The 18,535-nt window shown below is 37.2% G+C and overlaps 1 protein-coding gene across 4 annotated transcripts in view; it reads left to right on the forward strand.

Moving 5' to 3' along the window:
• The window catches only part of Ophn1 (oligophrenin 1), a 508,962-nt gene that overhangs the window by 401,083 nt on the left and 89,344 nt on the right, over positions 1 to 18,535 (forward strand). For all 4 annotated transcript variants that reach the window (XR_015448092.1, XM_087203252.1, XM_087203253.1 and 1 more), the window contains 3 exons: positions 3,881 to 3,939; positions 5,004 to 5,109; positions 17,172 to 17,331. Coding sequence is in view for 3 of the 4 variants with exons in the window: in XM_087203252.1 (XP_087059378.1) it covers positions 3,881 to 3,939; positions 5,004 to 5,109; positions 17,172 to 17,331 (325 nt within the window). In the remaining variant the exon portion in view is untranslated. The remainder of the gene's footprint in view (positions 1 to 3,880; positions 3,940 to 5,003; positions 5,110 to 17,171; positions 17,332 to 18,535) is intronic.

Consider the following 18,535-nt stretch of genomic DNA (forward strand, 5'->3'; position numbering starts at 1 on the left):
AGCTATTACAAACTGTGCCACTATAACCATGGGTGTGCATATATTGCTGTGGTATGATTCTTTTAATTCTTTTGGGAGGATACCCTGCAGAGGAGTAGCTGGGTCAAATGCTTTCTCTAATCTTAGTTTTTTGAGTTATCTCCATATTGATTTCCACAGTGGTTGAACCAGTCTGCACTCTCACCAACAATGGAGAAGGGTTCTTTTCTCCCCATAGCCCCACCAGCATTTGTTATTGGTTGATTTCTTGATAGCGGTCATTCTTTCTGGGGAGAGGTGGAATCTCAATGTTGTTTTCATTTGCATCTCTGAAATCACCAGTGATGTTGAACATTTTTTCATATGTTTATTTGCTACTTTTACTTCTTTGTTTGAGAAATGTCTGTTCATTTCCCATGCCCATTGTTGAATTGGGTCTTTAAATTTGGGGGGTCTGATTTATTTTAGTTCTTCATATACTCTGGATAGTAGGCTTGTAAGTTGTTTATGGTAGGTATCTTTTTTTTCCCTTTTTTCCTAGCCCTCCCTTCACCCCCTCCAACCTTCCCTATTTACAAAGACTTTATTTCCATTTTTTCCGTTTCTTATCATTTTTCCTTTTCCTTCTTTCCTTTTACCTGCCCCTCCCAGTAATCCTACCCCTTTGGACCTTTTCTTCCTATTTGGTATTATCCATTAATCATTCTAATCATTGGTACATTTTAGGTATACAATATAATGACATTCATCATTGGAAATTTGCACCTTTACATAATCTCTCTTGGTTCTTATTTTTCACCTTTGCCCAGCCCTCCCTTCAATCCCTCCATTCCTCCCTATTTACAAAGATTTTGTTCCTATTTTTCCATTTTCTCATATTAATTCCATTCCCTTCTATCCTTTCCCCTACCCCTCCCACCTCCTTCCCCTTTGCCCCTTTTCTTCCTATTTCACATTACCTATCATACATTTTAGTCCCCATTTACGTTTTCAGTTTCTCACACCAGAAAATCTATTCGGTATTTATACATGTGTGTCCTATTTATTTCACTTAAGAGTATCGCCTCAGTGTGCATCCATTTAGCTATAAATGTCTCCAATTTCTCATTTTTTATGGCTGAGTAGCAATCCATTTTATAAAAAAAATCACATTTTCTTGATCCGGTCTCCAGTTGATGGGCATTTGGGCTGTTTCCAAGTTTGAGCTATTACAAACTGTGCTGCTATGAACATGGGTGCACATATATCACTGTGGTATGATTCTTTTAATTCTTTGGGGAAGATCCCCAGCAGTGGAATAGCGGGGTCAAATGGGATTTCCAGTCCTAGTTCTTTGAGGCATCTCCATACTGATTTCCACAGTGCTTGCACGAGTCTACACTCCCACCAGCAGGTGAGCAGGGTTCCTCTTTCCCCACAGCCCCACCAGCATTTGTTATTGGTTGATTTCATGATAGCAGCCATTCTTGCTGGAGTGAGGTGGAATCTCAGCATTGTTTTCATTTTCATCTCTCGAATGACCAGTGATGTTGAACATTTTTTCATGTATTTATTTGCTATTTCTACTTCTTTGTCTGAGAAATGTCTGTTCATTTCAGATGCCCATTTTTGGATTGGGTCTTTAAATTTGGGAGGTCTGATCTTTTTAAGTTCTTTATAGATTTGAGATAGTAGACCTTTGTCTGAGGAAAAGCAGGTGAACATTTTTTCCCACATTGTGTGTTGTCTCTTCACACTGCTGGTGGTTTCTCTTTCTGTGCAGAAGCTTTTTAATAAGAAGAGATTCCACTTGTTGATTATTTGTGCTAGTTCATGGGCAGCTGAGGTTTTGTTCATGAAATCTTTTCCTACACCGATGTCTTCAAAAGAGTTCTATCTAACCTCTGTTTCAACTGGTTCAGCGTTTCTATTTTAATATTTAGATGTTTAATCCATTTTGATTTTAGTTTAGTGCATGGCAAGAGATATAGGTCTAATTTTAATCTTTGGCAAGTTGAAACCCAATTTTTCCAGCATATGGTAGGTATCTTTATTGCTCATGTCAAGGACCCTTAGGAAATGACTACTTCTCAGATGTCTTCCAGGTGTAGCTGGCTTTTGGATTTTGAGTCTGTTATAAGATCTTACCTCTTCAATTTATTTGGATGAGAAAGTGCTACTTATTTGTCCTAGCCCCTGGTTCTTTGACACTGGCCTATAGTATTTTTTGTGACCCTCTGGCAATCTCAGTCTTGACATACAAGGAAGAACAACTGATTAGAAGAATTATGTCACCTTGGCTAAAGTAGTACAATCAGTAATAACAATAGAATGAAACACACCCTAGAAAATGACAAACTGTGGTAACTATTAATTTGCCACCTTTAACTGTATAAATAGGATTTGTAATTATATAACCAAATCTAAAACAAAACAGTAAATTTTGTGCAGTAAAGAACCCCTCAACATGACAATTGTACCCTCAGTGGAAGAATTTTCAAAAGGGTTAGGGAAAAAAATAGAGAAATAGAAGAGAAAGAGATTAGAAGCAAGGCTAGAGGGTAAAGGAACATTATCAAAGCTTTGGGTACTAGTGAAGAAAACGGGAAGGAAAAAAAATGGAAAAAACAAGAACAGAACAAAACAACTACAACAAAACAGCACTCTTGAGTGCCTCCTACTGGTTTGAACTAGGCTTCCTGACAACTTGAATTCTGCCCCCTGACCTCCTGCCAGCATGAACTCCATTGCACTGGAGCTGCCAGATGGAGCCAACCCTTAGCTGCTCTGAGTTCTGCCTTCTGTTGGCCCCTTTCCAAAATGGTTACTGGTCAATCACTCCCCTGGGTGGCATTTGAATCCAAATAACTCACCAGCCACTGCAGTGCACAGCATCTACTCCTCTGTTCCACTGGTGCATTTCTCTGTGGAGGCCTCTGGGGTCACCAGTAGTCACTGTACCTCTGCAAGTTCAAGACACCTCTCCCACACTTCAAGCTGGGGCTCAGGGAGAAAGGACCACGTGCCCCCCTCCCTCTTCTACATTGTGGTCCCTCTCTTCACTTCCCACGGGCTCTAATTCTCAGTTCAGATTCTTGCTAGGTCCAGGGGACCCACTGCCCTTCTCCTTCTCTTCCTCACATTGCTATATTCCAGCATCTGGATTCTAAATATTGAAGAAGCTGTTTTTCTCTTGGATATGTTCTTTGACATCTCCTAGGCCTTAGTTTCTTCATCTATAAAATGGAGATAATCATAGCACAGCACCTATTTCTCTGGGTTGCCATGAGATTTAAATGAGTTAAAACAATAAAAAGTTTGCTATTATTATTATTTGTTACTTCTTTCTTTTCAGCCACTTACCATATAGCTTACGCAGTTGTCACACTGCATTAAAAAATTTGTATATAGCACTGTCGTTGACTAGACTTTTAACTTCTTAGAAGTTTGAACTATTTTGTCTTCATCTCTGAAGCCCCAATACCTGGCACAGTGCCAAACACAAGTTTTCTGACCAGCCAATATATTTTGACCAAATGGAGAAACGTATTTGAGCATCAAATTGGGATTTGAATAATGAAATTGCTTCACCATTGATCTATCAAATTGTATGGATTGGATGCATGGTAGCCCTCAGAGTAGGTCTATTTCAGAACTTTGCAGGACTGGTTTGCCTTTCCTTTCACTTTGGGGGGCTAATTGGGGACCTTGCTAGATGCCTCAGCCTATACTTTTGTAGGTCTTCTATTGATTTACTAGCAACTTGAATTCCCTTTATAAAGCTTCAGGTGAAGAAAAAAAATGTATATGACCACACTAAGCTTTGGAGCTCCAAAATTTCTGCCATGCTGCCCATGGAACTGGGCAATCAAGGTCTGACTACTCCCTCTTAAAAGGAACTTACAGTCTTCCATAATTTCAGGAATCTTTCTGAACCTGTCATGACCTACAAGCTTCATAAAGAGCTGGTCTCTGCTGCCAGTAAGTATGTAACTATTTAATTGTGCTGTCCTGGTTTCTTTGAAAGTTTTACATCAGTAAGCCAAGAAAACTGCTGAAGGCAGAAACACCAAAAGCATATACTCATTTTGCCTACTCCCAAATGAGAGTATCCCTGCATGCTAACTCAAGAGTTGTATAATTTTTCATAAATCAGTGTTAGTTGAATGGGTTGGGAAAAGATTGGGTGACTTGAGAGATGTGACAAGTATAGACTTTATTTAATGCCTCTTCCATTAGAACAAAAAAACTGGCTTACATTACTAAGGGGCAGTAAAACAGTTACATCACAGCTATTGTTTCAGCTTCTTTCAACACTTTGCCCATTCAAGTTATTTTCAGTTGTATTGTAAAGCATTGCACCTACTCTTTTAGCATTAGCTTCCCATTTCCTAGATGAAAAGACTGAGGGAGCAGACTGGAGGGTACATGGGAAGTAGGGCATACTGAATCACCTCCAGGGTTGGCAGTTGAAGATCCATTAAGAGTTTTGGCTGAGTCTATTATATATGACTGTCTCCCACCTGGACACACTCTTATCTTGCATCGTGCCCTGTGTGGTGGAGAGGATAAGGATTCAAGGATCTTGACCTCTTAATGGGTCTTTGTTGAGGCAAGGGAGCTTTTCTTCGCACATTTGGGTTCTCCTGGTAATTTTCCTAGGAACCCAGAGGCAGCAGCAGCCAATGAGGACCCCAAGAAAGTTGGGCAGGAAAGGGTTTCCAACTGGAACTTTATGTGTGGGTCTTTAGGAGCAACCTGTTTCGGCCAGTACTCTGAGACAGTCTTGTCTTGTGTTCTCTTCTAGCTTCTATTTTTGCCATCCTCAAGTTTCTTTCTGTCTTTCTCTGTAGCTTTTGTTGTCTCTCTCTCTCTGTCCTGACTTTCTCTCTATTTCTCTCTTTGACTCTGTCTGTATCTCTGGTTGTCTTTTTCTGCATCTTGCCTCTGTGTGTCTGTTTTTGTGGGTGTGTCTACACAGGAAAGGTTTTACAGTCCATTTGCCCAGGAAGCCAAACCATTTCTTATGTTATTTCCTTTGACAGAATCAGACAACCTGGATTATCGGCTGGGAGCTATTCATTCCCTAGTATACAAGCTACCAGAAAAGAACCGTGAGATGTTGGAACTTCTGATAAGACATTTGGTCAAGTAAGTAATTGCTGGGTTTTCAGAAAAAGTTCCTGTCAGAGTAGTGGCCCACATGGCAGGACCTCCCAGTTTGCATAGTCCTAACTCCCAGCTGCTTGCTGGACAGACTGAGTACTCTGCAGAACATGAATTTGTCTTGACCGTTGTATATATCCTTTCAGAGTCATGATGCCACTGACTTGTCTGTCAGAGGGTAACACTAAGATAGAGTGCACTGCATACAGGCTTTGCTGTTAGACTAAGCAGGTTTTGAATGGTAGCTCTTCAGCTCATTTAGCTGTATAATCTTAGGCAATCCACTCTGAACTGATTTGGTTATCTTTACAATGAACAGTAAACCCAAACTTGCAGGACTGTTAATGTGGATTGCAATGAACCTGAGTAAAGTGCACAGCAAGTAGGAAAATCTCAAGAAGTGGGAATTGTTAGGAGTCCTGTCACCTTCTTATTCTGGTGTGGCAGGTAGTAATAGCAGCTTTGAAGAGAGTAGGCCTAGTGGCTCTGAGATAGGTGTGTGGAAGGGGCACATGTGCTCCAAAGTGGTACTTCCTGGCCAGGGGATTCAGTGTTGTGAATAAAGATAAACTTACATGGCTCAAAAATAGGCAGAAAGCACTCTTACCAGGAGTTAGCTAATCTTGGTTCTAGCAGTCCCACTTTTAGGCATCAATTGTAAAGATATACCTCCACAAGTAAGCACAAGGTTTGTAATTATGCTATAATTACAATATAATATCAATTCCAACAATAGAGACTTCTTAAGTAAACGTATATTCAACTATGTAATATTATGCAGTCATAATAGAACTGAATGTGAAAGATATCCATGAACTTGTCTTTGTAGTAATTTCTAGAGTTCATTACAAATTGCAGGGTATAAAACAAAAATCAACCAAAAAAACCATGGTTTAAAACAGGGTATGTAATATGCTAGCTTTTTTGTGAGGAAAATAAGAATATACACATATATTGTATTATTCTCCCCAAATGAAATCCAGTAAGATAAAATTTTTAAAAACCTCATGGCTTATTTTATTATATTTCTCAAGTGACATCCAGTAAGATAAACTTTAAAACTACCCATGGCTCCAAAACTTAAATTCAGGGTTACCACATTACCCAGGAATTCTATTCCTCAGTATATATATGTACTCAAAGTAAAAACATATTTCCATACAAAAACTTGTATATAAATGTTCATAATAGCATTATTCACAGTTGTCCAAAGGTAGAAATAACCAAATGTCCATCAATAGATGAATGGATAAAGAAAATAACCATACAGTAGAATATTATTTGGCCATCAAAAGAAATGAAATCCTGATCCATGCTACAATGTGCATGAACTTTTAAAACAATATGCTAAGTGAAAGAAATCAGACATAAAAGTCCGTATATGACTCCATTGATATCAAATGTTAAATCTGTAGGAACAGAAAGTAAATAAGTTGTTGCCAAGGACCAGGAAGTAGTGGTATGAGAAGGAATAGAGTGTGACTGATAATAGATATGGAATTTCTCTTTGGAGTAATGAGAACTTCTTGAATCTTGACAGCTGCACCATCATGTGAGTATACTAAAACCTCTAATTTCCCTTTCAAATATTGAATGTATAACATATAAACATATCACAATTAAGTTATAAAAATAAACTAATGAAAATGGTTATATAGGGATAAGTGTTAAATAATTTGTAGAGAATAAGGATAAGAGCTAGGTTCCACCAAGTTTTCCTACTTATTAGTTTTGACTTTTAAACCATATTAATATTTTCATTTCTAAAAATAACATTAAATAAAAAATAAAAGATTATAACCTTAAAGCTGATCACTAGAAAAGCAAATGAATCTACATGTTTATCAATTTGATATCATAATGACAGAAAGAAAGCAGTTATTTCAACTAATGTGTCAGTAGTGTCCTCTGACTCATGCTTAATGGGATGTACTTTAAAAACAAGAAGAGCTCCAAAAAACCTTTAATTATCATCCAGTAGGTTTATTGGTAGTGATATAATTATGATTTAAAATGCACACACATATACATCTCACAAGGATAAAGCAGAAAAGTCAATATATTAATCTTATCAAAGCCAAGATTTGTGATGTAAAAAAAGATAATGGATACAAAATTAAAGGTGCAAAGAAATTTTATATAACATTAAAGTTAAATTGAGAATGTTGGGGCCGGGGATTTAGCTCAGTGGTTTGGCCACCTGCTGTGCAAGCGCAAGGACCCGAGTTCAATCCCCGGTATCCCCCCCAAAAAAATTGAGACTGTTAATATGAATTTATAATTTTAAAATAAAACAAGAAAAAATGTCCTGTATTCACTGAACCTGTGTTGAAATTATTTTACCCAAAAGATAATAAATATACCTAGTGTCCAGTTCTAAATAGCAGTCCCTTTTCAAAGGAACCAGGGATGCTTCAACAAGTGGCTGATTCCAGGTGTGAGGCTAGGAATATACAAGGTGAGCCTTGGATAAGTTGTACCACATAGCGAGGAAGAGTGGAAATACTAATAGGGTTATATGTCAAACGATACAAGGACTTACCTGCTTGCAAGGGCAGCTGTTGATGACATTTGTGGCAACCTCAACACCAGGATTTGATTATAATGCATGAATAAACAAAAGCTCATGGGGTTTGGTAAAGGAAGGAAAACTTTTTATTACAGAACACCAATTGATAAATGTAGGAGGAATGATAGAATCATCTCTATTCTACAGTTTCACTCCCTGTTATCAGCAGTATCAAAACCATTAGGTAAAAGAGTATTGTAGAACAGGGTATTTATATAATTTCATTGTATTGCTCACAGGTTTCTTACTAATTAAAATGGAATAAAATTTTTTTTTGCAGTGAAGCAATATGAGAGACAGACACTACCTTAAAGTAGTTGATGAAAGTTAGCATCACTAATACTGGTACATACTGACCTTATATGCCATTCAATTCAATACAGTAAGAAGTACAGAGCATAAACTATGGAATACTTTTGCCAAAAATGTTGAATCTGATTCAAATTAAGCTGATCAAGTATACAGGAAATGAAAGATATGGAAAATAGAATATTTGATGTTCTGTAAGACAACTGCCTTGGACTTATCAAAAACAAGAAGGGGTAGTGTTTTATACTGAGACTAAAAAAACAAACAAATGTAGTGTATGAACTTTGAGTAGATCCAGATTTGAATGAATCATCTATGAAAGACTTTCTGTGACATTTGAGAAAATTTGAATATTGGCTAGATGATACAGAATTACTGTACTTTTTTAAGATGTGAAAATGATACTGTGGTTTTGTAGGAGAATTTGCTTGTTCATTGAAGATGCATGCTGAAATATTTTAAGATTAAAACAATCTACTTTCAGAAGGTTTAGCAAGGATATACAGAGAGAGAAGGAAAATGTGGCCAAATATTAATCCTTGAATCTAGAAACAGGCTGAGTCTTCATAGTTCCAATCTTTCAACACTTGTATATGTTTGAAAATTTTTATAACCAAAAGTTGTATAGAAAATGGAAATTTAAATACAGATTTAGTTCTGTTTAAGAAATTTATACAGAAGAAAATTCATGTGCTTTAAAAATGCACGTAATTATCCTTCCTGCAAATGCTGTTCTCATATCTATTTGGTGATTCTATCTATGCCTTTGTAATATGTTCCCACTGCCAGCCTGTTTTTAGGGTAATACCAGGCAGAAACAAACTGACCTCAGCCATTTTGGGGTTCCCAATTATCCACTTCTTTTTGATACTTGAAGTTTCTATCTGTCAGAGATAGGAGGCCACTATGATAGGAGAGATAGGAGGCCCAGCAATCTCATTACCAGTGGAATATTACAATGAAAACAAGTCTCTGGCTTAATTCTGCCATTCGGACATGTGTTTACCAATAAGCAGATATAAAAAGAGTTGCACAACCTGTTCTATAAATTCAATGAAGTCCCATTTCTCTGTTCTTTTCTATGCTCTGACGGCATCCGTTATAAAAGTTTCACTTGAGGCAGTTAGGACAATATTATACTAACACAATTGGAACCAAGCAGTACAACCCGATGATTTAGTCTGCAACACAAGACTGTGCAGTTTCAGGCCTGGATCACTGTAAAGGTCACAGATTTTAGGATTAGTGGAGCTTTCTTACTTTTGTAATAATACTCCTGTTATTTTGGAAGCAGTATTGTACATTGTAGAAATTTAAAAATACAGACAAAAAAAGTAAAACCTTTCTACTTCCAGCATTAATCACCACTGATAATATAATGTATATTCTTTTGAGTCTCTCTCCCTGCTTCCCTTCCTTCTCTCTTTCTCTGTGTTTATCTATCTATACATATTTATATTTTTTATGAAGATAAAATTACAATATTCTTTGGCTTATCTGTTTTCAGGTCAACAATTTCTACCTTTCTAGACCGTATGAACAATTTCCTAATTAACCAAAAATACCCTTTTAGAATACCCTGTAGATGTTCATATAAAGTAGCATTCAATATAGGACCACAGATTATATGTACTTCTTGTATCCTTTTCATCTCTTAATTCTAGTACAGTACCCCACTTTTTATGAGATTGGTTTATTGATGAGGCCAGTTGTCCTACAGGGTGTAACTTATAATTTTGTCTGCATTCTTCATTGTATTGTTTTTTGGCTTTTTCCCCTATTGCCTGTATTTCTTGTAAAGCAGAGATTATACCTAAAGGCTGAATAGATTCCTCCTACATTCCTAGGTAGAAGAAATCACAGGTGATGCGTACATTAAGTTAGATCACATCTAAAGATGCATATCATTAGTTTATCTACTTTACTGATGTTAAGATTGACCATTGCTATAGTTTTTTACCCTGTTTATGCAAAGCTGGGGTGTCTATACAAGATTTTCATCAAATTTGTATAGCTTGAACACATCCAGGCCATGAGAAAATCATTTTTACCACCTATCATGTAATTAACAAAGACTTCAGTGTTAATTGGAGATGAAATTAGCTAAAGCTTATAGCAGCCCTCTGGCTTCTACTTAGTCTTTAAAATACTAATTAGTTATCCTTAGAGTATGTATGTATTCACAATTAGAACATTACAGTAATAACTAAGCTGCCCTACAGTACATATGTAAACTAACAAAATCATGTACCAAATTTCATCAGTTCTAGGGGCACCTTTTGTTGAATTGTCATATGAATTCTGGATACAGCTTACAATCAATGTCTTCTTAAAATCACTATTGTCAGGTAGCCATTTTGATGTAACTATAATCTCTGCCTGTACAAACTTGGTAATAGCTGCTGATAACGTCATTTCAGTTATGTTTATTGTTCAGTTAATTTTCTATTTAAATGTCTTCAAAATATTACATGATCATTTGACAGTGACATTATTCTTTCTTAGTGGTACATAAAATAAAGTCTGTTTCAATTGATGGCATTGATGAAATGCAGGCTATTGTACTGTGTTTAAGTATTTAAAGTAATTTCCAGATAATATAGCACCAGTGGAGGAAACCAAAGCTATCTGCCCTTTACAGAGGGCACCATTCTTGGGTAGGATGCTGCTCCCTTGGAACACTAACTCACTCTTTTCTCCCTTATTATCTTTTCTTTCTAAAGAAATTTCTATTATGCAAAATTTTAAATATGCATATGGAAAAATAGAGGAACCAATATGAGGAACTCTCCTATCATTGAGCTTTGACTGTTAGCAACATGGGACCAGTTTTTTGTCATCTATATCCTCCGTTTTTCCCTCTCCTCCCATGTTTTTTTGAAACAAATTCAAGCCATCATATTTATTTCATCCATAAACATTTCAGTTTGTATCTTGAAAAGAAGAAAACTATTTCTAAACTTAAATATAATAACATTATCATATCTAAAAAGAAAATAATAATTAATATCGTCAAATATTCTGTGTTCAAATAACCAGTGGTTTTAAATATATCATTTTCCCCTTTGAATAGTATCCAAATTGTACATATACATGGCAATATGATGAAATGATTTTAAGCCTCATTTAATCTCTGGCTGAGTTTGACAAATGTTTCCAAAAAGGGTCAGGTAGTATATATTTTAGGCCTTGTAAAGTGATATGACCTCTGTCACAACTACCTAATTTTATCATTATAGTGTGAAAACAGCCATGGATTATATTTACATGAATAACAAAACTGTGTTTTTATAAAATACAGATAGTGTGCTGAATTTTGTCTGATTGCTATAATCTGGGGATACCTAATCTATAACCGTGGTTCTCAAACTTTGATAAGTACTAGAATCACTTGGAGGGCTAATAAAGAACACAGAGGCCTAGGCTTGAAATATAATAAGAATTCTGTGTTTTTGCCATGTTCCCAATGTATAGGCTTCCTCTTTAACTTTCTTTTTTTCTTGTAATTTATTTGTTAATATATATTATTAAATATAATTTTATATAGTATGTTATTAAATATAATATTGTATATGTTAATGTATTTATTAATATGTTTTCTTATCCTTTAAAGTTTTCCACAATTGGGTCTGGAAACTTGCTGTTGTTCCAGTTCTTCTATTTTGGTGTCTGTGCATGTGCGCACACTTGTTTATGTAGAGTGGAGGAGGGCAGGCACACTTATTGATGATTCATGAGACACATAACGTGTGGCTGTCCCTCCCCTCCTATTATTTTTCAAGATTTATTGAATAGTAGAACTAGAAGACCCTCTAGATTACCTAATGTCTTTCTCATGTATGAAGGAATGGAAAAGATAGGTCTAGAGCCATGTGGTACCTTAGTAATGGAAGCAGGAATATTATTTGAAGTGGCCATCTTAGTTAGGAGTCAGGTTACATAGGCATTAGAATCATTGAACCTTAAAGCTAGATGCGACCTTCAATTTCATATAAACAGCTCTCTACCATTCTGCCTGGTGGCCTTCTAAACCACAGGTCTCAAGCTGGCAGCCTATGGACCAGATCGATGCCACACTGTGTTTTATTTGTCTTGCATTATTTTGAATAAAAAAGATTTAGCCTTATGGACCAGATCGAGGCCACACTGTGTTTTATTTGTCTTGCACTATTTTGAATATAAAAGATTTAGCCCCCCACTTTAAAAAATCCAAATAGTTCACATCAAAGTGTAGATTTCAGAAATGAGACAATCTGACCACACTGGACCTACATGCCCACATGGCCATGGTCAGCTGGAGTTGAGTAGGAGTCACACGCTCTGTAATGATTCAGGCTTCTAATTTGCCACAACCCTCATCACTCCCAAATACTTTAACAAACCCTTACTACTCCTAAGTGCTTTAAATATACTATGTTAGATCAACAAAAACTGGAAATAACTCTCTTGATGGTGTGTTTCTAAGGGTGTGATGATATAATATTTCTCTATAGAATTTCTGCTTGTCTAAATAGGGCAGCCACTTCCCATCAGGCCCATATTCCTCATTTAAGTTACCTTTTTGTCCCTCCAGATATTTTAATTTATTATCTCTACACTATCTACTGACAATTATTTTCTCCTGAACTGGAGACTTGTTACAACCTCCCTCAATTACCCACTTTGTTGTAAATTTAGATACTGAAATCATACCCATTTTTTTCTACTCCATGTGGAATAGAAGCTTTTTACAATTCCTTTGCCATCAGGTCATATCACATATGTCTAGGTAATTCACTATTCACTATGACTACTCACTGTGTTTGGCTTTATTCATCTTGTTAACCCACGTATGACTTGTGTCTCTCTGAATGATTTTCTAAATGTTTAGGGCAGGAGGTATAGCTCAGTGGTAGAACACTTGCTTAGCATACATGAGTCCCTTGGTTCAATCCCTATCATTATCAATATATATATAGAGAGAGGAGAGATGACACATGCAAAGAATCTCCTCTAAAGAACAGGTAACCTTCTAAGTCTTGCTAGAGGGTTGAAAAGGAAGAATATCCTACATGGGCTACCAGGAACCTCTCTCAAAGAAATAGGTGACTTTAGCTCAAAAAGTCTCCTATCAATGGGCTGGGGATTTAGCTCAGTGGTTCCAGCGCCTGCCTCGCAAGCACAAGGTCCCAAGTTCGATCCCTGGTACCAAAAAAAAAAAAAAAAGGAAGAGTCATAAAAAGTCTCCTATAGAAGCTTTGGTCTCTCAAGAGGAAACAGACAATCAGGGAGGAGGATGCCTTGAGATGACTTTAATATTTAGGCACCAACAAAGATGGGTTTAATCCCTACCTTGCCATGTATTCACAAACTGTGACCTTCCTAAATGCTTTACCCTCTGTGAACCTAGTCTTCCAAGCTAAAATACACTGCTTTAAGCAGTTGTGATGATTCAATGAACTACTCAAATATTAAACAAACATAAGTTTTCTTCAAAGCTCACAGAAGTGTATAAGAAAATGTTTCTACTTTGCCAATAGTGGCTTAGCCATTCTGGATTATTTGGTGGCAGCATGGAGACAGTTTTCCTTTTTTTTTTTTGGTACCGGGAATCGAACTCGGTACCTTGCACTTGTGAGGCAGGCACAGGAACCACTGAGCTAAATCCCGGGCCCCAGTTTTCCATTTTAGTATCTGAAAATTTCTGTCACTAAATAATAAAGGTTAACTGCAGAGTTATTTAAACTGCTGAAAGGGACCTATCAGCAGCCCAACAATATCTAAGCCCCTGAATGCTTGCTGCTTATTACCATCTGAATGGCATCCAGCTTTTGTCAAGGACTTAACAGACATCATTAAGATTTGTCCAAGTATTCTATCCCCTCAATTACCTACTTAGTGTCAAGAACTTGCTCGTTGATGGGTGATTCTCTTAGAGGCCTTAGCTTGTGTGGGTTTGGAAGATTAGTGTTTTGAGTAGACAGCTGACAGGTCCCTTTTCTAGCCTCCTCACCTCCACAGCCAAACTGACCAAAGGCCTGCATGCCTTTTACTTGGCTGCCTTCAGTAGTATTTTAAAAAGCATTAAAGGAGCTCAGTTCCTTTATAAATAATTAAGTAGTACCTGCAGTATGCCAAGAACATGCTTGGAAGTTGTTTATCACCTAGTATGAAAGGCAGATAAGTAAACAAAATTCCACCATACTTGACTTGCCAATGGTGTCAGTTTAGATGAGGACAGTGGGCTGTGATTTTTCTGAAGGAGTTGTCATATAACCATAATCTGGAAGAATAAAGAAACATTCCTTAGTTATGGTGGAGGGGGATATGCTAGGCAAAGAGATTGGCATGAACAAAAATATGATCTCTCTGAAACAAGGATGTGTATTCAGAAAACCCTAACGTAAGCAGTTTATTTTTTAAAAATTAATTTTATTGGTATACTTTTGATATACATAACGATCACATTCATCATAGGAAATGTGTACCTGTACATAATATATCTTGATTCTTCTTTTTTCCATATTTTCCTCATCTCCCTTTAACCTTCTTCTTATGTACAAAAGCTTAGTTTTCATTTTCATTCTCTTCTATTTTCTCCTTTTCCCTTCCTTCACTTTCCCCTCCCCCCTCCCTTGCTCCCTTTCCCATTTGAACATTTTCTTCCTTCTTTCCGATATCTGCTATCCATAGTATACAAGAATGGCAAAGGTCAGCCTAGAATGGAGGTTCCCTAATAACAATAGATATTTTCAGGGTGCCAAGTACCATGCTAAAGCAATTTAGCTCTATTGATTCAACAAGTCCCTGAAATAGGTACTGTTTATTCAAATGACAAAACTGAAACTCAGATTAGAATGAGTAAATGTTCCCTGTTGCACAGCTGATGAGTGCCCTTGTGGAATTCAAGCCCAGGTCAGTTTTCCAGCAGTGACGAATCTATGGCAAACGTACCACAGCGGGCTGTTTATTATCATTGAAAGCTCTAAAAGCTTCACCTTCACTGGCCTAGACTATGCATATGGATTAGAAATAGGAGACAAGCTAGAGAGAATTACTGGGGTTGGGGAAGAGGCCAGCTTCCTGATCAGAGTGACTGGTAGGACTTTCTCCATGTGCTTTGTTGTTCTTTATACATGTCATTGAACTTGTCTTGAATGCCCTGTTGCTTCCCTCATGCCTCTCCAAATTCTTTACCCTTCTGCACACCTGGCTCTTAAATCCCTCAGTGCTGCTAGATAAATTTGCTATGTCTTCATATGCTGACTTTGACTCCTGACTAGTCAGCTTTCTTTCTCATCTCTGGGACAAAGTACTTGACACCTGCAGTTTGGAGGAAGAGAGGTTTTTTATGGGTCACAGTTTCAGAGATTTCATTTCATGATCTGCTGGCTCCAAAGCAAGGACATATAGGGGGAAGGGCATAATAGAGCAAAGTCTCTCACTTCGTGGCATCCAGGCAACAGAGCACAGAGAAACATTCCCAAGGAGAGATATGTATCTTCCAAAGGTACACCCCAGTGGCCCACCTCCTCCAACTGGGCCCCACCTCCTAACAGTGCATTCAGCTCTGAATATCATTGGATTAATCCAGTGATTAATATAGCGCTCTTATGATCCAGTCACCTCTCTGGGAATCTCTTCATCCAGTCAATCTGACAGTTGAGATTAACTGGCACAAGTCCACCCTTTGTCAATTTTCATCTCCTTAAACTATATTTAATCTCCAAGTAAACATAATAACAAGTTAATAAAAGCCTAACATGATACAACCATGCTCTGTACAATCACAAATGCAATGATCCTTTCCCCAAAATCTCAGGAGTTCCAGCATTTCTCTAAAGTTCACATTCAAAGTCTCCCGAGATTCAAGACAACCCCTTAACTATGAACCCCTATAAAAACACAAGAATGTTACATAATCCCAAGGTACAGTGGCACAGAGTAAACATTACCATTCTAAAAGGGAGGAAAGGGAGATAGAAAAAATAGGACCAAAGCAAGACAAATACCCAGCAGGGCAAATGGTAAGTTTTGTAGCTCCATGTCCAGTATATCCAGTGGTGATATGTGATTTCCAAAAGGCTTGCCCTTATGGCTTTTTTGGTTGCAGCCCCCATGGCCTCTCTCAGGCTGGCTCCACTTGCTGCCTGCAGCTTTCCTCAATAGATATTCTATGTTCTTGGCATGTCCTGCTTCTTAGGGTCTCCACAGTCCCTTAAGCTCAATTCCCACAGCTTTATACATGCACATCTCAGGGATAAATTATACATACCTTCCTTTGAAATCTGGGTGAGTGTCTCCATGACCCCATGACTCTTGCATTCTGCATGCGGACACAACCAGTATCACATGGATGACTATGAGGTCTGCTGCCATTGTGAGCAGGAACCAGGTCTTTTGGACCATGGGTACAATAGCCTCTGAGTGCCTGGATGGCTGAGCATGGTGAAATGAATCCAGGGAACCAAGTCCCTAGATTGCCCTTCTCAAGTGGAGAGCCTAGAGACTTTCTTCTCAAATTAAGGTTACACGCTTATACCCTTGAGCCTATGATGGGTGCAGTCTTATTGATTCCTGAGATGCCCTTAAGATATCTTTTTTTCTTGTTCATGTTTAGTAGTTTGTTCCTCCCCTGTTGCACATGAAATAATACTAAGAATCAACCAATGGGATCACATCAAATTAAAAAGCTTCTGCATACCAAAAGAAACTGCCAACAGAGTGAAGACTCAACTTACAGAATGGGAAAAATATTTTGCCAGCTACTCCTCAGACAAAGGACTAATATCTAGAATATATAAAGATCTCAAAAAAATTAGCCCTCCCCAAATTTAAAGACCCTATAAAAACTGGGCCACTGAAATAAACACACACTTCTCAAATTAAAAACTGTGAACTTCCCATAAACATATGAAAAATGTTCACCACTACTGGTGTCTTAGTCACTTTTTTCATTCCTGAAAAAATACAATCAAGTTGACAATTAAGATTAACTGACCTAACTCCTAATTACATACTATGTTGTGTTGCTGACTAGTATTTGCTATCTATTTTTTGGGCTTTTCCTTTCTTTTGACATTTTAGCTTCTCTTACCTTAATACCTGTAACTACTTACAGTAACTCAGTTTCAGTTACAAGGAGGTATTGGAACAAGTCCTGTTAATCATTTTCTTTCTCTTCTGGCAGTGTTTGTGAACATAGCAAAGAGAATCTTATGACCCCATCCAACATGGGAGTGATCTTTGGGCCCACCCTGATGCGTGCTCAAGAGGATACTGTGGCTGCTATGATGAACATCAAGTTTCAGAACATCGTGGTAGAAATCCTAATTGAGCACTTTGGCAAGGTAAGCATTTCCTGTCCTTACTATAACTCCAAGCAAGGGACAGTTGCCCCTGAATACCTTTTTGGATTTTGTCATCTTCCTTCGCTCAAATTGACAATTAAAGAAAGTCCTCTCATGGTACAATGACACTTAATGGTAATTATGGCCCTGGGAATTTCATATATTTAGTCATTGTTGGTTAAACAACTATTTTATTATCAGGTACGGTGCTAGATGCTGGAGGTGTAAAGAAAAGTCATTGTCTGCCTTTAAGAATTTATTTTTTCCCATTAAGTTTATTGATACATTTTAGATATAAAATACAGTTACATTCATCATTGGGATCTTGTACCTTTTACACGATGTATCTTGGTTCTTGTTTTTTTTCCCCTTCCCCTACCCTCCCTTCACCCTCTCCACCCTTCCCTATTTGAAAAGACTTTGTTTCCATTTTTTCCCTTTTCTCATATTTTTTCTTTTCCCTTCTTTCCTTTCCCCTACCCCTCCCACTTGCCCTACTCCTTTAGACCTTTTCTTCCTATTACACAATATCAATTATACATTTTAAAAATTACAATATCAAAATATAGAGGACATTACCACAGATTTTACAGAATTTAAAAGGATATAGAAAGCATATTACAAAAATCCTTTTTGAAATAAATTTGACAATTTCTAAGAAGTACCTTGGAAGAAAAATCAATGAAAGTGACTCTGGAGGAAATATAAAATTTGAGTAGCACCTATTAAAGAAAGTATATTCCTAGCTTGAAAACCTACCTATATGACAACAACAGGCTCATATACATTTTAACTGATGAATTATATCAATCATTTAAAGCAGAAAAAAGAAGGAACACTTCTCCCCTCATTTTAGGAAATCACTGTGCTAATCCTAAAACTGGATAAAGATAATAGAAGAAAAAAGTATGAACATAGATAGAAATTTGTTTAACGAAGCAAAGTATTAGAAGTCAGATCTGCCAGTATGTAGAAAGTGATTTTATTATAGGGATGGCAGTATTGGTTCAGCATTGGAGGATCCACCCCCATAAGTCTTCATTTTAACAGAGGAAAGGAAAAAGCCTTATGACCCTGTCAGTAGTTAGAGAAAAAGTATTGGACTAAATTCTACAGCTGTTCATCTTAAAAGCTATCAGGAGACTAGAAGTGGAACAGAACCTTCTCAACGGATAAGACTTGTACTCCATACCTCAGCAAAAAT

This window comes from Heterocephalus glaber, unplaced genomic scaffold, assembly GCF_053883595.1.
Source record: "Heterocephalus glaber isolate CG9 unplaced genomic scaffold, H.glaber_assembly_v1.0 deba00001790, whole genome shotgun sequence".
In the NCBI taxonomy this organism is placed as follows: domain Eukaryota; kingdom Metazoa; phylum Chordata; class Mammalia; order Rodentia; family Bathyergidae; genus Heterocephalus; species Heterocephalus glaber.